Source organism: Anser cygnoides, chromosome 26 (genome assembly GCF_040182565.1).
Source record: "Anser cygnoides isolate HZ-2024a breed goose chromosome 26, Taihu_goose_T2T_genome, whole genome shotgun sequence".
NCBI lineage: Eukaryota > Metazoa > Chordata > Aves > Anseriformes > Anatidae > Anser > Anser cygnoides.
In genome coordinates, this window is record NC_089898.1 from 165,971 (window position 1) to 187,504 (window position 21,534).

At 42.0% G+C, this 21,534-nt stretch overlaps 2 protein-coding genes across 7 annotated transcripts in view; one reads left to right on the forward strand and one right to left on the reverse strand.

Annotated features, from left to right (window-relative positions):
* Nucleotides 1–45: 45 nt before the first annotated feature.
* On the forward strand, nucleotides 46–10,604 carry VDAC3 (voltage dependent anion channel 3). Of its 4 annotated transcripts, none has more exons than XM_066983438.1 (10): nucleotides 46–161; nucleotides 1,159–1,297; nucleotides 2,596–2,667; nucleotides 2,979–3,028; nucleotides 4,862–5,014; nucleotides 6,146–6,198; nucleotides 7,595–7,822; nucleotides 8,682–8,832; nucleotides 9,801–9,858; nucleotides 10,112–10,604. In XM_066983438.1, the coding sequence occupies exons 3-10, from the start codon at nucleotides 2,601–2,603 to the stop codon at nucleotides 10,201–10,203; spliced, it is 852 nt and encodes a 283-aa protein (XP_066839539.1). In that variant the 5' UTR covers nucleotides 46–161; nucleotides 1,159–1,297; nucleotides 2,596–2,600; the 3' UTR covers nucleotides 10,204–10,604. The 4 variants fall into 4 exon arrangements, with proteins under 4 accessions (XP_066839539.1, XP_066839537.1, XP_066839538.1 ...); XM_066983436.1 differs by having other exon boundaries at nucleotides 1,159–1,270; XM_066983437.1 differs by having other exon boundaries at nucleotides 132–242; nucleotides 1,159–1,270.
* Nucleotides 10,605–11,245: 641 nt separating this feature from the next.
* Nucleotides 11,246–21,534, reverse strand: part of IKBKB (inhibitor of nuclear factor kappa B kinase subunit beta) — a 28,260-nt gene continuing 17,971 nt past the window's right edge. For all 3 annotated transcript variants that reach the window (XM_013194395.3, XM_066983433.1, XM_048047299.2), the window contains 17 exons: nucleotides 19,893–19,981; nucleotides 19,316–19,405; nucleotides 18,960–19,084; nucleotides 18,517–18,624; nucleotides 18,094–18,223; nucleotides 17,434–17,628; nucleotides 17,093–17,201; nucleotides 16,486–16,609; nucleotides 16,083–16,234; nucleotides 15,918–15,979; nucleotides 14,794–14,903; nucleotides 14,488–14,537; nucleotides 13,834–13,933; nucleotides 13,496–13,643; nucleotides 13,164–13,291; nucleotides 12,364–12,454; nucleotides 11,246–11,775 (listed from right to left, as the gene is read on the reverse strand). In XM_013194395.3, coding sequence (XP_013049849.1) covers nucleotides 11,707–11,775; nucleotides 12,364–12,454; nucleotides 13,164–13,291; nucleotides 13,496–13,643; nucleotides 13,834–13,933; nucleotides 14,488–14,537; nucleotides 14,794–14,903; nucleotides 15,918–15,979; nucleotides 16,083–16,234; nucleotides 16,486–16,609; nucleotides 17,093–17,201; nucleotides 17,434–17,628; nucleotides 18,094–18,223; nucleotides 18,517–18,624; nucleotides 18,960–19,084; nucleotides 19,316–19,405; nucleotides 19,893–19,981 — 1,880 coding nt within the window. In that variant the 3' untranslated portion in view covers nucleotides 11,246–11,706. The remainder of the gene's footprint in view (nucleotides 11,776–12,363; nucleotides 12,455–13,163; nucleotides 13,292–13,495; nucleotides 13,644–13,833; nucleotides 13,934–14,487; nucleotides 14,538–14,793; nucleotides 14,904–15,917; nucleotides 15,980–16,082; nucleotides 16,235–16,485; nucleotides 16,610–17,092; nucleotides 17,202–17,433; nucleotides 17,629–18,093; nucleotides 18,224–18,516; nucleotides 18,625–18,959; nucleotides 19,085–19,315; nucleotides 19,406–19,892; nucleotides 19,982–21,534) is intronic.

Genomic DNA, 21,534 nt, shown 5'->3' on the forward strand with positions numbered 1-21,534 from the left:
CCTGCGGCGGCCGCCGCGCGCTCCCGCTTCCCCTCGGCCGCGCGCCCCCCGCCCCGCGCGCGGCACCCGGGCGGCCCTAAGGGGCGGCGGCGCGGCGGGGCGGTGCTGCGCATGCGGGCTCGGCGCTCTCCCGGAGCGGAGCGGCGCGGCGCGGCCGGCAGGTAGCGGCGGGTCCCGGGCGCGGCGCGGCTTCGCGGAGCCGGCCCGGCGGAGCCCGGCGGCGTCTCCCGGGGCGAGGCTGGGTGAGGGCCCCGGGGGGGCGCCGGGAGCGCGCTCGCCGGCTCGCTGCGGCCGGCGCTCCCGTGCCCTTGGGTGGGGCGTCGCGCTCGCCGGAGGCGGCGGCTCCGTGGCGGCGGCCCCGTCGCGCGGGCCGGGCCGGGCCGGGCCGGGCCCTCCCTGCGGGCGGTCGGGGTCCTGCCGGTGGCCGGCGTCTGGGCCTGGGAGCAGCGACCGGCGCCGTCGGGAACGGCCGCGCGTTCCGCTCCGCTGCGCTGCGCCCGGCGGCGCCGAAGGGCGGGGCCGCTGCCGCGGGGCTCGGCAGCAGAAACGCGGTCGGCACCGCGAAGCCCGGCTGCTCGCGGGCCCGTTGTGGTTCGTCGCTCGATGAGGTTGGGCCGTAGCTGTTCCACACGCGAGTGCGGAGGTTCTCGTGTTTATTCACTCTGGTTTCCGATTTGGCGTTTTATTTTTGCGGTTTACCTGCGGTTGTTGACTTGCTGCATGCTACAGCTAAAGATGGCAGCGTTAGCGATCGCCTGCCCTAGCCTTTTACTCCTCGATACGTTGTCTCCCAGTGGCTGTTACAATGATTTCCTTGTTGGAAAGCAAGTCGAAGTATGACATTAAGAAGATACCGTTTAAAAAGAAGGCGTTTAACATAAGCAGTGCAGCTTATTTCTGGCAAACCTATTTAAAAAAAGAACGCACGCACACAAAAAATAAAGGAGTTGAAACTTCTGAATTAAGAGTTTGTGTGAAAAAGCCATGTTTTATCAGAAAGATATGCAATGTTTTGCAAGAAAGATATGCTCTGCTCCATAGCTAGGTTGCCAAAATCATTTATGTATTAAAACTCCACTGTTGTAAAAGTCTATATTGATTGTTTTTCATCAGTTTAATGACTCACTAATTTTAATTTTTCCTCTCCATGTCTGACAGGTAAAAAGGCCTTTTTATGTAGTAAATTTGAGAAGTGCCTATCTTATGACCTGATCTTCAGATAAGGAACCTGCAGTCGTGTCCAGCTGTTTTATATCCTCTAGACCCACGGGTACATATTGATAGATACATAGCGCAGGTTAGATATTAAGTCATTGAACGTAGAGCATTTGTTCGCTGTGGGATGCAAATTGCATGACAGCTTCATTTTAGGAAGGGGCTCGCTATCTGAAAGCAGGACTTAATTGCTTAATATGGATAGAGTTGCATTTGTGACAGAGAGACTGAGTATTTTGCAAAGCTATTTGGATTTTGATTACCTGTATTTTTAGAAAGCAAAGCCAGAAGCTGTTAAGGAAATAGATTTCTGGTTATATAAAGGTTTCTAGTTATATAAAGGTTAAAGAAATACTTGTTAGGTTTTTGCTAAAAGCGTGAGTAAGAAATAGAATATTAACATCAGGATTACAATGTGGGGAAGGGAAAGAAAAGTAACTAAATTGGTGGAAGTGACATGATGATTTTGGGGGGTTTTGCTTGAGTTATTATTATTTCTTTTTCATTAGTCTTTTGTTATGGCGCAAGTAACAAATGCGGGGTGGGGGTTTTCTCATGTTGGGTGTTGCAGGGAACAATGTCAGCAATTTAATCAGCCGCACGAAAAACTAAGTGGCAAAGGGTTAGCATTAAAATTAATCAAAAGCATCATTTTTGATGGCCTTTCTTTTCTGGAGCAGGTGTACCTCTACACTTAGGTAAACTTATTCTAGAAGGGAAAGATGAATTTTCTATGAGGGGAAGGGTGTTTCTGCTTTTTTAACGTGGATTAACTAATGTACGGTGTAGCTTCACATCTGTCCTTTTGAGTTTTGTATTCCATGTCAGTTGTAGCAGCTATCTGTGTTAGAAAGTGTAGCTGTTGCTGTTTTGTACACGGCGTGCAGAAATACTGGTAGCTACTGGACAGTGTAATGAGATCTTTCTATGTATTTTCCGAATCTCTGGAAAACTTCCTAAGAATTTACAAGTTTATATGGAAGTCAATTATCTTTTCCTTTGGGATTGTTCAGTGCTGACATGGCTTCACTGCTTGGAGCCCCTTTCAGAAAGGGTCCTGTCAGGAAAGCAATGTTTGCATGTTACTGGAATGGTGATAAATGCTCATATGAGCTCTTTTGGCAACATAATAGCAGAATATGAAGTCTAGGTATGTAGTTGAATTTAAGGCTGCTCCTAGTGTTTAGGAGCAGATTGTTTTCTGACAAAGCAACAATGACACAAGCATGACTTTCATGAACATTCTTCAAAGGCCTTGCAGTTTCTTATCTGTGAAGCATGCATAGGGTACTTAGTCATAGATGTCTATACGTGCTTTGAAGATAGTTTAGATTTTATGCTGTTAAACCTAAGATTCTTACAGCTTCCACTGTGTTTCAGATCCCATGGCTGTCCCACCATCGTACAGTGACTTGGGAAAGTCTGCCAGAGATGTATTCAATAAGGGCTATGGTAAGTAACATGACTGAGGTTTGGTAATAATTTCATATTTTATCTTGGGTGTCTTGAAAACTACAATAAAAACACTACTATTTGAGAAAGCCATTAAATACCTCGTGGTAGGAATCCAGCAGAAGGATGGACCACCTTGAATCACCAGAATCCCTTCAATCTATCATCGCTAAGATGAATAACTGATGAAATATGAAAATAGGCTATTTCAGGCCAGTGTTCCCTATGTGCCGGACTTGCTGGGCGTGTAGCAAATAAACCTTGCTTGCATATTGTGGTGAAACAGATGCTGTGTACTCTTCTATTTTCAGGATTTGGAATGGTCAAGTTAGAGTTGAAGACCAAGTCTTCCAGTGGGGTGGTAAGTGCTGGGAGCTTTCAACATCACCAGCGTTGAGGGGAGGACAAATTCCTAAAATGGTGGTAATATCTTGATAGCAGGTGTTGCTTCTTTCTTTCATTTCTCAATTTAAAATTGTTAGCCAACTGATCTGTTTCTATAACAATTTATGGAACTCATGTAGTGGTACTTCTTTTCCTCTGGTGTGCAAGAATTTTCACATACTTTGTTCGGGATGTACCGTTTTCTTTCCAGTTCCCATTGCAACAACCATGCACACAGTTCTTCTTCACCATATATAGGTCTCACTTCTGTTTATGAACGCAGTTGAGATTCTCTGCTGTTGGTTTTTATAAGATTTTTAGTTCACAGACTTTTCATCCAAAAGGCCAAGGGATAAAAAAGAACCACGGTTTGCCTTAACTTCATTTTCACATCTCCACTATGCTTATAATGCAGGACCTAATTAATTAATTAAAACTAAATAGTCCTCCTGACATACTTTATGTAGAATTTCAGAGCATTTTATAGGTGTTAATTAAGATTTATAGCACTTAAGGTAATTAGAAAATATGGTGATCCCCATTTTAGTGGTGGAAAAATGGACCTCCCTTGTGACTTCACAGGAAAGCTGGAAAAACCAAGAATGGATTTCTAAATTTTGGTCTTTAAGCACAGGCATATGTATTTTATACTAGATAAGCTTATTCTTACAATGACTCTCAATTTCTTGAGTGCTAGCACTTACTGCTATCCTTTGTAGGCCTGTCCTGCTTTTCAGCCTATCTCATAACCATATTTGCTTTAGCTCCCTTCTCTTGCATTCTTGTCGTGCAAATGGCATAAGTCATTCCTTTGGTATTACTGCGTGCTGTCTCAGTTACGTTTTTGATGGATTACTTGCATCGTGCACCTGGCACACAAGGACGAGGAACTCCATGGTCTCTGTATTACAACAGCTGTCAATTACTGACATCAAAGAATGTGCGTAGTTTTCCTGCCATGAAGTTTTGATTCTCAATAATATGGTAATTGTTAACTACACTGTCTTGTGATGGAACATGCACAACTCTATTAAGTTCTAAAATGGGTTTTTCCTTCTCCATGCAACTTTCACTTTGGATGCTTAACCAGCTGGTAAGAACAGTGACTGTTTTGTCATGTTGGCTTTTTATTACTTTCTCTGGTGAGGTTTTCTGTGGGGGATATCGTTTGTAATGTGCTAGGTTGTTCTGCATCATATTTTCATTTACATCATGAAGTTTGACTTGGGTCCATAGTGCTTAATCTCCTGTACGATACATGTATGTAAAGCCATTTACAATCTCTGTCCCAACAATTCAAAATAAGAACACAATAAAAACAGCACGAGGAAAATCAAGATAGATATGGTACTGGTACAGTTGTCTATTGCTAAAGGTGTTGTGCTCATTAGCGTTTGTAATGAGCATTCTGCTGCAATATATGGTTTGGGGGTTGGAGGAGAGGCTGGGCACAACGTGTGAAATCTAAATCTAGTACTTGACTACTAACAGGATCTCTGACTGATATTGAAATGTTTTTGTTTGCTTTTGATGACGGTTCTTAGTGTAAGAGGTCTTTTACCAACCTAAGCAAGTTCCAGGGCTCTGTCAGCACATCTTGATAATAAATATCCAGAACAGAGATGCCAGAAATGAGTGGGCATTTTGAGATGCAAAAAGAATCGTTTTGGGTGTGGATAGGGAAGAGGATGATGATTTTGAGTGTTCTGTTTTTAAGGTCTAAGGGTAGCAAGTGTTTGTGTTAGCATTTGACAAGTGAAAAGAGGTAAAGTACTGAACAGTGCTGAAACTCATATTGTCCTCTTGGCAGGAATTTACAGCAACTGGCTCTTCTAACACAGACACAGGCAAAGCTTCAGGTAGTCTAGAGACAAAATATAAGATCAAAGACTATGGACTTACATTCCTCCAGAAGTGGAACACGGACAACACATTGGGAACAGAAGTTTCCATGGAGGATCAGGTAAGAGGAAGCTGATACTCTGAAAATGTTCCCGCAATTGGTATGAGAAAATACTGAGCTGAGCAGAAAACACTGAGGAATGAAAGTTACACAAAACTCCCTGGAGTACTAAAAAGAAAGAAGTCATGGTAAATGTGCCCAGTGATCAGACTGAGAGACAGCATCATGAATTTTAGCGCAGGGAGTGCAAGCATAACCATAGCCAAGTGCTGCTACATAACGATACCAAGATACAGAGTTATTGCAGATGTCAGCATGCCAAATTAGCTTTTTGAATGAATATCGCTATTATCCACTCTGAACACAAGTTTTTTGTTTTTTTTTTTTAAATTAACTTTAGCTATGTAGAGCTGTCACTACTACAGTCATGAAAGAAAACCGGAGAGGATTTTCTGTTTTAAATGCCATAATATGTAAGGCCCTAAGTTTGGCTGCCTTGAGACTGAAGGCTTCGGCTGAAGAGAAAATTTGCAACTTGGCGCTGCTTAAGCAAAGGGTTGCTGTTATACAATGCTCTTAAAATACAAAACTCCTTTTCAAAGTCAATAGCTTTATGCTTTTCACTTAATGCCTACGAACTAAGGTAAAAGTTCCAAAGGTAATAAAAGTTTTGTGGTGCTCTCCACTATGTATGTCCAACCCTTTTTATAGTTAAGGTTTTGCACTTTTACCAGTGCTTTAACACGTTCAACTCAAAATGACGTGGAACAGCTGACCCCGGTACGTGGTTTGGCCAGTGAAGTAGTACTGTGTCTCAGCATATGCATAGGTTCTGAGAGGGATTTTTAAGCTACAGCATGGATTATTGGCTCTATAGGGAATAAATAAATAAAACTGAAGAGGTTTTTTTAACACAGTTTCTCAGTTTTCTTGTCAACACTACATTTGAAATATTCCCATAATAACAAATCTTCAAAGCGTGTGCTGTTAATGGTGCCTCATTGTAGGGAGAAAAGCCAAATTTTAATCCTTTATCATACAGCATCTACAGATCTCTTTGTAAAAATGTGTGGGAGACTTTCTGTTCATGTCACGCCTTCTCTTTAGACCTGAAGTAGCACCGTAGTAATGTAATAAAACAAGCCATGTTTTGGCAGAGTTGTGAGCAGACTTCTCTGTTTTTCTTTACAGTTGGCTGAAGGACTGAAGGTGGCTCTTGACACTGTATTTGTACCAAACACAGGGTAAGTATTTTCAGTCACCGTTATCTAAGGAGTCCTAGAATTGCCCTTAACTTCTCATTAGAAATGCTTATACTGTACATTGTGTAAATGCTCAAAACTTACCATTACTGAATGGTCATATTCAAATATTGCAACAGGAAGGAACTCATGGTGTAAAAAAGAAAAAAATCAAGAACTTTGTTCTGCAGGTACTGTAGAGTATTTTGAAGGCAATGGGCAGAATAAGCTCTGCTAGAAATGACTCTGGCTTTTTGGCCACTGCAAATTTATCGTTTTAGAGGAGGTATTATATTCCTGTAACTCGCTCCTTGAATAGCTAGGTCTTACAGGGACTGCTTAATTTGTACCATCTTTCTCATGGGGTTCAAGGTCCAATTGCTGTCAACCCAGTGCCTTAGGAACACAAAGCAGCTTTTTTTTTTTTTTCCCTGAAGCCTGTGGAAGTAGAACAGCCTGTGTATTATGATAGGCAGTGTAATAGCACTTTTTTGTCTTTTTAAAATTATTTCTTTTTTGGTTGACAGAGCAAAGAAAGTGTGTATATGGGTTATATATGTCTGGATATACATGAAGGTTGAGACTGCTTTGCAAACAATTACTGGTATTTCTTTATCGTTGGGAACAGCGTAACAGAAAAAAATCAGCGTTTTAGATACTACTTGGATATAAGCAATTAGAAAAAGAGTTAAAGATGAGCCTCCGGGCCTGGGTATGCACAGCACAGTGTCCTGCTGTATCTTCAAAGATAAAGGAGGCTGGGGAGAGGATGATGGAGGTGATAAGATTTTGTTGCAGTTAACTTTGAATCGGTAGCAAAAGGAGCAGAAAGACACATTGGTGACAGAGGAACAGGCTTCTTTGGAAGACTGACTAAATGGATGATGCATGGAATGCATGGAGGATGAGGAAATTCCTTCTCAGTAAGGGAGAGTGGTATCCAGCAGTGAAGGAGGAAGGAAAGCGGGCAGTGCACGCAAAGGAACAGTGGAGAGAATTGAGCAGCCAAAAAAATCATTAAAGGACAAAAAGACCAGCTATCAATGTGGGATGTCACAGATGCTGCTTGAAAGAAACTGATGGTGCCATAACATACTGCTCTTATTTGCGGTGAACAGAATTTGAAACCTGATATTTTTTGAGTAATAAGCAAAAAGATTAATGCCTTTATAACTTCTTGAGGATTTTAAGGAGGTTGAAAATGTTGGAAGTAGCACCACCAAATACATGTAACATCAGTGTTACCCTTATCCCATGCACTCTTCAGCAGTTGTGGTGATTTTAAGTTTTGAGTAGGCATTACAGTCATTTAATGCACTGGCCCTAAAGGACATACATACAGGATTAAAACTACCTATAATATATACCACCAGGGATAAAATGAAATGTTTCTCTGCAGGAAGAAGAGTGGAAAGTTGAAGACATCCTACAAAAGAGAATATGTAAATCTAGGCTGCAATATAGACATTGATCTCTCTGGACCAACGATCTATGGCTGGGCCGTGCTGGGCTATGAAGGCTGGCTTGCCGGCTATCAGATGGCTTTTGATACGGCCAAGTCTAAGCTTTCGCAAAACAACTTTGCCTTGGGATATAAGGCAGGAGACTTTCAGCTGCACACTAATGTGTAAGTATTAATCTGAGCCTAGAGAAAATTATCAGAGGATCCAAACCAGATGAATAGTGAGAATTAACTGAGCTAGGTAAAAGGTGGGAGGAAGGAGGGAGGATGCTGATTTATTTCAAAAGTAATTCACATCATGTTTTCATCTTCAGTACAATTAAAGCAGAGTCAACTTCTCAACTTTTGGTTGTCTGTTAAGACTGTTTCAGGGTGATCTTGGTTTTGTGTACACAAGATAGTGGCATAAAGGCACTTCACACTGTTAGTTTGGAATTAAAGTCGGTAAACTTCAACTTCTATTTTGGCACTAGATAAGAGTCTTCAGTTAAGCTATCTTACCCTTTCCCTCACTAAAGAGAGAGCTTCTGGCTCAGAAATGCCCAGGGTTGAGGAGAGAGGTGTGTGTTACATCGTTCTTTGAGTGTTTCCAGCTACCTTAGTGTAGCTCTAGCCTTCGCATTCAGATGCTTCAAGAATCCTTGAACTTTTTATATTCAAACAACTGCTATGCAATAACTTTGTTTTCAGTCTCGTCATTTCCATAGCTGACTTAAACCTCTTTCTAGGTTTGTCCCTTTATACATTATCAGAGGCTTTTCTCCTTAAGACAAGTAAAGTTTTGTTTTTTGTCAGAATCTCAAACGTTGTGTCTTGGTTACTGGTAAGTTGTGGTCAGTTAAGCAAACAATACCCATGTTTTGGGTAAATATCAGAACATCTGTGAGCTCCAGCTAGGAATTATATGACCATGGGTCCACTGGACACCTTGGTTCATTTTGAGATAATGGTCAAAGGATTATGGGAAAGGAAGGGATAATCTCAAGGGTTGCTATTTACTGACACTTGCATCTCTTACACACAGAAATGATGGCACTGAATTTGGTGGGTCTATTTATCAGAAAGTTAATAATAAGGTTGAGACATCAGTCAATCTTGCATGGACTGCTGGCAGTAACAACACACGTTTTGGTATTGCTGCTAAGTACCAACTGGATGAGAAGACTTCCATTGTGGTAAGATTTTTTTTTTTTTAAAGCAACAAGTATTTCAAGCTCCAATAAATGCTGAAAACTAGTGATGTGAAATAGTTGCTCCAAATAGTTACTGAGAAAGTATGGTAGACAGCAAACTGTTGTGGTTTAAACATCAACTAGGACTACAAGTCATATTTGTGAAACATCTTAAAAATCTAAACCCCTCTTTCGTCTGTGCTGAAACAGTTGCTATTGTGCCTGGAGCCTACGCAAAATGTGTTTTCAAAAGGTAATATGAGTATGAAGTATTCTTTTACATTGTGGATTAGGTAAGAATTAGACAAAACTACTGTAGTAAGATGACAGTTCAATTGAGCTTACAGCCCTCTCCTAACAGAGTTATGTAGCTCTTGAAAGTCAGTCAAGGTCCTGAGCTAAGTGCCATTACTGACACTTACAAAGTCTTGCAGAAATGTTAGGGCCAAAAAAAAAAAGAAATTGGGGTGGGCACTGGGAAAAGATGACTGGGAGAGATAACATGCTCATCAGGAAGCAACAGTGAATAAAAGTAACTGCATACATAGTAACACTAAGCACTTAAGTAGCAAGCATTTGTTAAGCTTTAAAACAAGAATTAGTTCCAGGATAATTCAGCCAGAATTAAAAATAGGAAATACTATTGTAAACAGCTCAGAACTTAGTAAAAGATAGGTTTGCATATTCATAAATTTGTTGCTCATTCCTTAGAAAAGACAGGGTGGGACTTGATATAGATGTAGTATGCCACGATTTGAAGAAAAGATGGGACCTATTTCTTGTGCCTGTTCCAGTTAGAAGGTAAAGTGGAGGAACATAGTGAAAACCGGGTATACTGGAAACTTGTAGGGGAAAAGGCTAGAATACTCCACAGCTAGAGATCAATCTACAGGTAGCTGAAAGAATGAACAGGGCACTAGGGCAACTTTCTGAATATTTGTACATGGCGGTGATTTTTTTTTTTCCTGTAGGCTAAAGTGAATAATGCCAGCCTGATTGGAATTGGTTATGCACACACCCTTCGACCTGGTATGTAAGCCCAAGTAGTAGCAAATCCTACTAGTTACTATGTTGTGGGTTATTTTACTATCATCTCTAGAATGGAATAGAAGGACAAAAAACCAAAAACTAGAAATCTTACACAGGTACATGGAAGTAAAGGCTGTGTATGCACATAAGCTCCTATAGCAAATAAGACATGTTACTAAGACTCAGGTACTTGGTGAGAAGGTGTTATACCGGGACGTTATTGTATGAAGACTCTCCTTCCTTGCTTTTCTAGGTATAAAGTTGACCCTCTCAGGCTTGATTGATGGCAAGAATTTCAGTGCTGGAGGTCACAAAGTTGGGCTGGGATTTGAACTAGAAGCTTAATGCAGTTTTAAGTAAAACAACAGATGGTGCTCTGGAAGATGAAGGAAAAGCATACCCCGTATGTTTTGGCCTTAACATTACTCTGAAATCTCCAGCAGTGTGAACTTTGTACTCTTCCAAAGAATGCTCTTAACCCAACGTTGAAGTCCAGCGACTGCAGGCACCTCCACAGAAGATACTTGAAGGCATGCATGGGAGTTGTGATGTTTGTGCCCCATTTTTCACTTGCTTATCATATTGTAAATGGGCTCCTAAAAGGAGAATATCCCACCTCTCCCCATTATTGTACTGCATCCTGCATGTCCTACCTTTCACACCCTTTTACGAAAGGTAATCTCTGTGCTACAGTGTAACATTTGATTTTACATCAGAAATGAAATAAATGTCACAGTTGGAACATAGCGTTGGTTCAGGTAAGCTATTCTCTGTGCAGTGGGGCTTTTCTTTTTGGTGGATCCTCTGCAGATTATCTGTTAGTCATACTTAAAGTTTTACTAAACTATATGTAAAATTACAGGGTGGTTGAGGTTGGAAGGGACCTCTGGAGCTTATCTGGTCCAAGTGCCCTGCTCAAGCAAGGCTACGTAGAGTTGCTTTAGAAGATCTCCAAGGAGCGAAACTCCACAATCTCCTTCGGCAACCAATTCCAGTGGTCTATCACCTGCACAGTAAAGAAGTTCTTCTTGATGTTTAGAGGGAAGCTTTGGTATTCCAGTTTGTGCGCACTGCCCTCTTGACCTGGCACTGGGCACCGCTGAAAAAAAAAGCCTGGCTCCATCTTTGTTACATCTTCCCTTCAGGTATTTTTGAACATTGATGAGATTTCCCCCAGACCTTTCTATTTTCCATGCTAAAAAGTGCCAGCTCTCTCAGCCTTTACTCCTAGGAGAGGTGCTCCTATCCCTTAGACACAGAGAAGTATTTTTCCCAACAACATATACACTAACACTTTGCTTCTCTGTGCTCTCTAGGATAACATCCTTACCTCTCACATCTTAGAAAGCAGCTTTCACTGAGGGTATCAAAAAGAACAAACCAAAAGTTCACATTTTTAGATAATTTTGTTCCCATAGAGGAAACACGTATCAGATAACCATTACACTACAAAAAGTGCAAATCAGCAAAGTTAAGAAAATAAGTTCACAGTTCAGATATATTAGGAAAGTGACATCTACCATTGATGGTGCAAACTGACTGCAGGTGTTGTCCATTGGTCATCAGAAAGCCTGAAAGCTAGCAAAACCACCACGTGTCGTGCCTAAGGCAGAGAGTAAGAAGAGCTACTGTCTTTAAGGCATGATTAAGAACTCTTTCCAAGCAGTTAGAACACACGTTTCCTACTCTATCTTTGTGAAAAAAAGCATCTGAGATGTGGATACTATAAGCTATGCCACGTGTCTCTCGTAAGTAGAAGGAGGCATTTTAACTTCCCTTTTCAGAGGCAGCAGCTTATTACAGTTGGCTTCCTCAAGCAGCATGGCTTCAGACGCAGTTGAAGTGATTTTACATCTGGGTTTGTTCTGGACTGTTTCTTTCTTCTACCTGAAGCTGCAGCCAGCTCCAATCTAGAGCCTAAAGTATAAACAGTTAGAAATGCAGAGTTCAACACTAGCTTGCACCTGAGATTGCAAAGATTTAAGAATTTCACTGTAAACAAGTTAGTCAACATAGTTTCATGATGAACCGTGTGATTTCTTAGAAAACACCACACACAATCTATTTTCAATATTCTACTTGCTTGTCAATATTCTACTTCAGTAAACAAGCATCCCTGCACACCAATATATTGCCACCACAGACCCATCCCAACTGCAAAAGTGCGGTTTTATAGTATTTCTGTAAAACAGCCAAGCGCTTCTCCCCTCCCCATCTGCCCTTCAAAGGAAGGGAAGTCTCAGTAGCTCTGTGCCAAACTGTAAAGCATCAAAGTCAGTCCCAGAGACATGGCTCCCACTTTCAGCAAGCAGGGAATGTAGCAGCAGTTCAAGTAGGAGAGTGGGTGGTTTCATCTCACGCAACTCATACTCTCTTCTTGTTCAAAAGAGTAATATACAGATTTCCACTAACCCTATTACTTATTTGTAGGCAAAGGTACATAAGCAGAAGTTTGAAGTAATAAGCATCCCCAATCCACTTGTAAAAGAATATCAAGTATGTTACCATAAAGCTCTGCTCCTGATCCTTCATTGTGTCATGCATCACATTTTCTAGTTGGCTAGAGAGTTTTTGTGATTCCAGCAGTAGCTCCTCACTGAAAGAGAGGATTGTTAGACTATTATTTTCTACGGAAGTCTTATTTAAAGATAGGGGCAGCACCTCTCCAGCAAATAAGGCTGGCAGGTATGCTGCACAGCACTGAGGAGCGTTAACAGTTTATAAGCTCATAGTGCAACAGGGAAAGTCAGTAGCATCCTCAGATTTATTGTGATGAGGGAGAAGGAAGCATGTTCAAGTCAGAATTGGGTTCTTATGTGAAGTCACTGTCACTAGAGGAAAAGTTGCAGAACATCCTGTAAACTAAAGCATGAAGCGACATACGAGTAAACTAGCCAAGGTCTCATTCCAAATGGTGATCCAGTTCCTTTCAGCAAGCCAGAACTACAAGTGGTTAGTATAACAGTCTCCTCGATGATATAGACCAGCTACCATTCCTTCCATGATAATGCGCCAAAAGTTCCTGCAGCCAGTGCACTTCAAATAAGCCCAACCATTCCAAATAAAACAAACCCCATATTATTGAGGCACGTGTGTGGTGTGTGTAGCAACACATTATTTCCAGTTGTTCATCAGGAATATTGACAAGACCTAGATTATCCAGCTACTATAGATAGGACTCCTGCCACCAGAAGCTGAACACAAAGTATAGAATGTAAGAAAGCTTCCGTATCATTTCACAAAGCAGGACACCCGGCTTCGGAGTGCTGGCATTAGCATCAACAGAACTCCAGACTTCACCTCACCTTTTCCTGACAGATTCTGGTAAGTTGTAGGTTCCAGAAGGGACCTGCAGCAGCAGCTGGCCAGGGCTACTAAAACGCGATGTGTTTATGCTCTCTGGACTGCCCGTAACAGGACCACGTACTTTACTCTGAAAGAAAACAGCAGATTCAGACTGCAATCATTTCTACCAGCCAGGAACATGAGAGAACCTAGAAACTGGCCTCAATCCTAAATCAAATTAGTAGAAAAAAATTACTACAGGACATACTAAGCTTACTATTAATTATTTCAGTTATCTGGGTGTGCTACTAACCTAAAAGTACAGTTGAACCGGAGTTTTAATTTTACTTACACAAGCAATTTTCAGTAAGTTCCACAATTCTTTCTGTCGTTTCTCCTGAAGCCTAACAACTGTTTCCTCATCTTCATTCATCAGATTCATCACTTTCTCCACCCTGGGGAACAATTCCAGTGCCTTCTGCTTGCAAACTACAGTTTTACTTTACCAAAAAAAAAAATAAACAAATAAATAGATCACACATTGGCAACTGCAGTAGGGAAACTTTTCTGAAGTTTCTTATCCCCTGTAACACTTGGAAATGTCTCTGTTTTTTAAACCTCTAGAACAGAACCTCTTGCTGAAAATGTTGTCTCTCAATTGCCAATAAAAGCTTAGTCTACAAAGCTCACCTGAGTTGAGCATAAATTACACGGACTTTTTTTTCAAAGGTCTGGATTGCCTGTAGAAGCAGTCGTACTATTTCTTGGCTGTCACCACTCGTCCTCTGATCTGGAATAACAGTCAGAGTATTACACAGAAAAGTAAGCTTTTAAGACAGAGCAAGAAGCTTTTTAGTGGTTTGTTTCCACCACTTCTTCCATCCTGAAACATCCCAAAAGTTCAGGGCACGCATGTTTGCGGGGAATGAAACGCGCTGTGTTTTAGCCACCTTCTTCAAATAGATGAGAATTGGAAAGCAGAGTTGGTGGAGTGGTTTTACTGCCTTGGGGCTGCACAGCTGCTCAAAGGAACAGTTGCGTCTTTCATGCTTCCTACACAGAAATAGAAGCAGCAGCATACACTTGCAGCAACAGCTTGCTCTGAGAAGAGCTCAGAAGACTTTCAAGAAAAGCTCAGAAGGCATCAAGAAAGCAAGGCTGGCCTCGTTTAAAACTGATTCCCTAACTCCCCTCTCCAAAAAAGAGACGTCCAGAAGAGTGCACTTACAGCTAGCATAAGGGCAGGCCTAGAATGTAGAGAAAGTTTTCTCAATGCAGATTACAGCACCTCCAAAGTAACTACCCACACAAAGCAAGCTGACCTTGACCTAAAATGTCATTTACCTCTTGGCTTCTCTCTCAGTCTCCGGTACAGCTCTCTGGCTTGTTCTTCTCTAGAAGGAAAAGACACAGAACACAACGGATTTCTCTAGAACCTAAATTATGAACAAGTAACATACAAAAGATTTGAGTTCTTGAGTTATTTCAGATCAACAGGTAGGGAATCAAATTTTTTTCTAGTGTCAAAGTCCTGCCAGTCCCCCATAATTTGAACTGATGAGATAGCAGTTTTGTTGTCCTGCAGTGAAATAGGAGCCAAGTTTAGCTAGCAACACACTTAAATCTGAAATTCAAGATAGTTCAACTCACAAATCCTCCAGTATTCCTCCTTGTTTACGACCTAGTGGGCTTCTCTGAAGGTCCACAATGTCTGTCTGCAGAGCCATCATTCTCTTCACTAACTGCTCCACATCATCCTCCTGAAAGCAGGGCAGAACATAAGCAGAAGGACAGACTCATACTAAGAGATGGCTACCACTCACTGACTATTCCTCTCGTTCACATTTCTGAACATGCCAGCAAGATGCTAACAACAACCACAGACAGACAAATGAGAACATGAGGGATTTCACTTCAAGGAAACAAATTAGCTCTGTGCTCTGGTATAGAGCAGTTTCCAAGATTTTTTTGATGAAAAATTTGATCTGTGATGAAGAGCCATTGAAAGGTCAGACTTCATAACAAATGTGCTGCTGGTTTCCAGGCTGTCATGCTTCCTTCTGCTTTGCTGCTCCAGATCTCTCTCATCCTACCTATCATAGCTTTTCCCCTTCTCCCACAGTGCACAGCCACATCCAGTACTTGGTACCCCAAGTTCTGCTTTCCACCTGAACTTTTTCAGATGCAGAGGCAGAAGCTGCCACTTGTCAGACTTCTGTCACTCTGAATCCTCCAACTAGAAGAGGACCAAGTGTTGGCACAGAGTAAGATGATGACCTTTCACTCCTCGTCTGGGACAGATGGTCCTTGGCCATACTTTCAGGGTTACACTCTCTCGTGTCAAAAGCCTTAATGTCTTATTGGAAGCAGGTGCACAGTATGCACTGATAATGGGAAATTGCTGCCTTTTCAAAGAGACCGATGCTTTAAGAGTCTTGTGTTCAACCATCTAATCATTTGCTTTCCCAATCAGTTTAACCTACTATTCAAAGTCTCCTCTTTTCAGCTATCCTGCTGCAACTCTACTGCCTCCAGGATTCATTAGCCAGACATGTGAGCGCAACCACTGAAAGATCTCCTCTCACATTCCCCAACGTCAGCCTTTTCCCTAAGTCTTACAAACACTGGTAAGGGAAAGAAATGATGTAACCCAAACCAAAGCAGTGTGATGTATGGAATCAGCTCAGACACAGTAAGTCTCTAAGGGAGGACAAAGGAAGGAAAAGAACGCCTATTTTTTCCTCAGGATAAATAATTAAGATTCAGATACGTACTCGCCCACAAAGTTCCACAGCTTGCTCCATCTCTTTCCAGGCAAACAGCAGCTTCTCAGAAGCTAAAGGAAAAAAAGAGCAATTGTTTTTCTCAGGTTCATACAGGGAAAGTTAAGATATGGTGAAAGGCAGAAGAGACCTCTGTTTGCCAGATGCTGTACTCACTAATTCCAAATTCGATCTGCTCTTTATACTTCTCCAGATCAATCTGGATGCTTGTTTTAAAGAAGTCCAGTTTTGCTTTCAGCTGCTGGGAAAGGGAGGCCATAGAATTCTTCATCTTCGAAAGAGTACTATTATACCGCAACAGATTCATCCTGCGTGGACAAGAAGAGGTCCTATCATCCTCCTGAACTGTAAACACAGGCTACACTGCAGTATCTGCTTTTGATATAAGTGTAGGCAACAGGCACAAAAGTATTTGTGTCAGAGGACGCAACTCTCAGCTTTTCACTAGCTGTTAACAGGTCCACTCTTGGGCTTCCCTAGTCTATCACTGTCCCATTCCTTTCCCTTTTACCAGGGAGCAAAAGCGTAGGTAACTATTCTAGAGAGACTACCACCGTACATGGCTGCTCGCTGCCCCTGCTGCAGACGGTTGCAATCTTCTTTCAGCATCCGGATTGTATGCCAGATCTGACCCCACACTTTCCGCAACTGGAAAAAGTGCAGTATCTTCTTTGGATCCTGAACTGGAAACAGAGGGGGGGGAGGGGCAGAAAAGGGAAACATATGTATTAGCATGAAGCTTAAAAGCAGTATTATAATATACTATATATATATATATATAATATATATATATATATTAATTTTATATATTTTTATATTGTTTATATATATATTAATATATATAATTAATTAATATATATATACTATCATATATCATATCAAACATACTCAAATATCACTTCTTTGAACAATACGTAGCCAAGACCCTACCCCTTGCAAAGTCTATAGCTGGCTATCCCATATGCAGCTTCCCCAGTTATCTCAAATCTGGTTCCTTTCCTCAGTTATTCTGAGGAACTCAATTACTGCTATGACAGTCTGTTTCAGTGCTTCTCCAGTCCCAAGACACAAAAGCTCTCTACTCTTTGCACATGGCAGACCACAGAACAAAGGCAGCCATCTCAGTGTGGACAACCTCTCACATTCATACTAGAGAAAGTCCTTACGGATGGAGTCAACACTCTCTGGATGAGGTCGCAAGGCAACCTGAGCTTCATAGGAAACTTTCTGGTTATCGAAGAGGAAGAGGAGATCTGCATCTGTAGCATCATTCACCTGCAGAAAACAGAAGACCCAAGTGAGTTCTCTCAGAAACAGCAAGTCTCAGTAACACCGGGAATGGAATGTTCCTCCTCACCCAAGGACTGCTCACCAAAGGGAACATGGTGCTGTGAAGTGGTTACTATGACTAAAGCCTGCTAAAACAGCAGGGAGTGCTGCACTCCCAAAGCAACATCAGTGCTTGCTGAGTCAGTGAAAAGCAAGGAAGGGGAACATTCATGCTCACCTTGCTATCAGCTATATGCTTAGTGGCCAGCTTCTGAGAAAACAATGCAAGTCCAGCCTCCTGCAGAAGCTCCTGGTCCTGTTCTGGGATTCCAGTATCTGACTCGATCCTGGCTTTCACAGTCTGCAGAGTCTCCTCCTCCGTCACAGGGTAGGTGTGCACAGTTCCCGTAACCATGTTCAAAACATGCAGCAACTACAAGAGGAATGGTGTGACATGAGAAGGGCTGAAGATACATAGGTCACGTTTGAGCAGAGATCCCAGGACCAAGACACCAAATGCTGATAAACTGTTTCAAAGCACATGCACAGCTCAATAAGTCACTTTGCAGCTACTTCACAACACAACACTAAAGTCCTTGTCCTTCATCAGCTGGAAGAGAGGTCACATGGTAATTATGCAGCTACAGCAGCAGAATCCTTTACCAGAATATGGAACCAAGCACATAACAGAAGCTATTTTCTACTCCCAACAAGCTCAAGGAGCATTCATCCTCCAATAAGCAAGGGGAAAGCACATGCCATTAACTGTCAGGAGACAGCTAAATGAGATTCTGTGTTGCTCCTCCCCCCAGTTCTATGACTTAGCCCTCTTCTCTCACAGGCTAGGGGCAACTGCTCTCTGGAAAACTTTTCAAGGTAAGCCAGGCCCATTGCTCACCTTCAAATTCAAGATGTCATCCAGAGCTTTGAAACACCCATTGGGTCCATACACAGGATCTGTACCTCTCTGCCGCGGGTGCCACATTAACATGAGTTGCAGCCATTTCTCCAGTCTCGCAGCCAAAACACTGAAGGACCGAAACATGAATGGGATCAGAAGAGACAAAGTACATTTGCAGTCACCATATGGACTGGTCTCTGCAGGAGGACTGAAATTATTCTCTTTTTTTTGATCACAAACGCGCTAATTAGAAGGCAGAAACAGAGAGTCTCATCTACACAATGTCAGTCTGACAATGGACACAAGCATTGTGTGATGTACCGAACTTATTCACTGACATGAGGCATATAATATAAAGCCGGTCCATTCACAGGCTAAATAGCTTATCTCAGCACGGCACAACAGATTTCTAGTCCTTACCTGTTCAGATTGTTTGGGCACGGTAAACTGCTAGAAAATCTGACTTCTCCAGATAAGTCTTCTGAAACGACAATATCCAGCTCACTCTTCTGTCGCACTTTTGTATGCCTAATCAATTCAAGCAGGTACAATGGTGAAATCATCACATGCCTTTCCCAGCATGCATGTTAATAGTCTCTTACAGTTACTCTTGACAGATACAACACAGATGCTGCTTTGGTTTCTCCTACCTCCCACGCAAAAGTCAGTCCTGATCCCAAAGAGAAATTTAAGGAATGCTGAACTTGCTCAAGTTATTCAAACTCCAGTAAAGGGAGCCATTCTCCATAAGGGCAAGGAACATGGGGATATTACCCTAAGAATCAAGGGACCACACCTCTGCTTCCCACAGATAGGACAGTGGCACTGCATGCACTCTTATCACCTGGCCCCAGGTCACTCACCATTGCACTGGCTGCCAGTTGGGCAGGAATGGTCTGAAGCCTGTGATGCACTCAAAGGCCAGTGTGCCAAAGCTCCAGTAATCCACTGTCACGGTATACTTCTGCTGTTCCAGCAGTTCTGGAGCCTGAGGCAGTTCACACAAGTGTAAGACAAAGCCACCCATCTCTCATCTCTCCCCACCCCTTAAGAGCTCATTAACACTTCAGTAACATTAAAGACCGTGCTGAAAGCTCTGCACCCCAAATGCACCCCATGCCAGGACAACTACTTCATCCTAGCCCAAAGCCAGATTACACTGTTAACTCTGTCCCACAACAAAGCGGGAGCTGATCTTCTAGCTGAATTCCTTCCTTACCAAGTACTGCAGTGTCCCAACAAAGGATGTGCACAGGCTACCCTGATCCAACTCCTTAGCATAACCAAGGTCAATGATTTTGTGTATTAACTGAAACACAAAACAGAGAATAAGGACAGTAGAGCAAAACTTTTGTTTGTTTTTAAAGCACACCTTACAGCAGAGAAAGAAAAGGTTCAGTTCTTCAAAGGTATGCAGGAAAGGTGCCAGTGAAGAGATGGAAGTAAAAATGGGAAGCTGCTGTAGATTCCTAAAACCAAAAGGTAGGTAAAATTGTCATTGGCTTTATATGGACATAGCTGGAAACATTACTTGTAATTCAGATCTTTAACCAATAGCTACGGTCAGGTTCTTTCCTTAGTAGTTGAATGTCATAATGCCAGGTGTTAAGAGAAGTCTAACTCAGCCTTTCACCTCAGCCACACACAAAATACTGTTCAACTGACACACAGATCTGAGCCAGCTGTTACCCTATGTCACTCTTGCAGAGTGACCGCTGTAACTGCAGCAAGCCCATCCACATCTTCCTCTTACTTTTCATTGTCTGTGCAGGCTGAGACACCAAGTTCCTGCTTACCCTTTGCTCTCCTTGCTGCAGCACAATGTTCTCTGGTTTCAAGTCTCTGTGGATGATCCTGTTCTCATGAAGGTACCTGAGAGCAGACGCTGAGACACAGAAAGAACCACTTTTAAGAATGCAACTAACACTATCTAGCACAAGCTCAGTAAACTTTCATTTCTATGTGGTGTAAGCATGGCTTTTGAGTCAAATCTTGCACAATCAACAAGATCATTGACTGAACAATGAAATGCCAAGTTCAAGAGGAAAAGTTGACATCAAACTCTTCTGGACACAGATTTGTTCTCTTGGCAGATACATTTTTGGAGTTAAAGTAGATTCACTTCTCTTCAAGTCTCTCCCTTCCCATGTACTGAAGGTTAAAAAACATAACAAAAGCTGTGCAGAAGTAAAATATATCTAGTCGCTAGAAGAGTGTCTGTATCTTCAACAGTCTTAACCTAGGATCCAAAAGGTGCTCTGCCCAACACCTCCTGTCCTATCCTGTCCACAAAGCATTCTTCTCCCCGCTTCACCTTCAAAACTCCTCAAAATTTTATGCAAAGTACCTTCTCTGCTCAGGACCAACGTGACACCACAACTAGCAGGCTGACAAATTCCATCTATACTGTGAAGACGAAAAAAAATCTCATCTTAAGAATACGAAGTGAGAATAAATGCCCTCTATTTCTTTGCACTTGCTCAAAGTAATACTTTAAGATATTTCCCTTTTTCAGAATAAAAAGAAAAAGCACGTTGCTAGGAAAAACAAAAACTTAATAACACTTCCAGTTCCAGAGGGCTTTTCAGCTGTGCCTCAGACTTGTGCCAAAGGGACTCACTTTTCGATCTCCAAGACTTCGTGTCCCTTCTGACTGCATTCCCAGACTGGGCTCTCCTTTTCAACACAAAATGATCCAGCTAGACTTTCAGGAGTAATCAACAATATAACCTCCTCCTAAAGGTCAGTAACCCTAGAAAGACCAACTATGCTTGCACTGTAGGGGATCTGTAAAACAAGTTACATCAACTGTTGGAAACATTTCTGATCAACTACAGTTCAGATTGTACAAGTGGAGATTTAGATCTGTCCCTCTTCCTAAACACAAACACGCGTAGGAACACAAGCTTCACTCTAAACATGACCCGCCATCGTCTCCAGTCAGCCCTCCATATCATTCCCTGGTTGTTCAGAAGTGAAATGATCAGACAGCAGAGCACAAATGCTCTGTGAACACAAAGGATTGGAGATTCTGTGTAACTGTCGTATCTGCAGTAAAAGTAATGACAAACGCGTGTTTCTTCTCTTGCCACAAGGTCACTTTCTAATCATGCACCTGCCCCAAAAGCAGTTTTCAATAATTCCTCTACAAAGCCCAAACACCTATCATCCAGTCTTGCCTCAGCTTTGACTCAATAAGATCTTGACGTAGTCTAAACAAAAAACTCAGTCCCAAAAATCTCTAGACAGCTCTCTCAGTAACCTTTGCAGTCATCTTTTTATTTATTTATTTTTGTCTAGAATTCCACATAGTGATTGCCCAAATGCTAATGGAAACCCACTTATAACAAACACTCTGAAGTGCTGGTGATCAGCTATTGAGCTGAGTGGAGACTGATAGAACAAAAACGAAAGGCTGGCTCTCTTAAAAGGAGCATT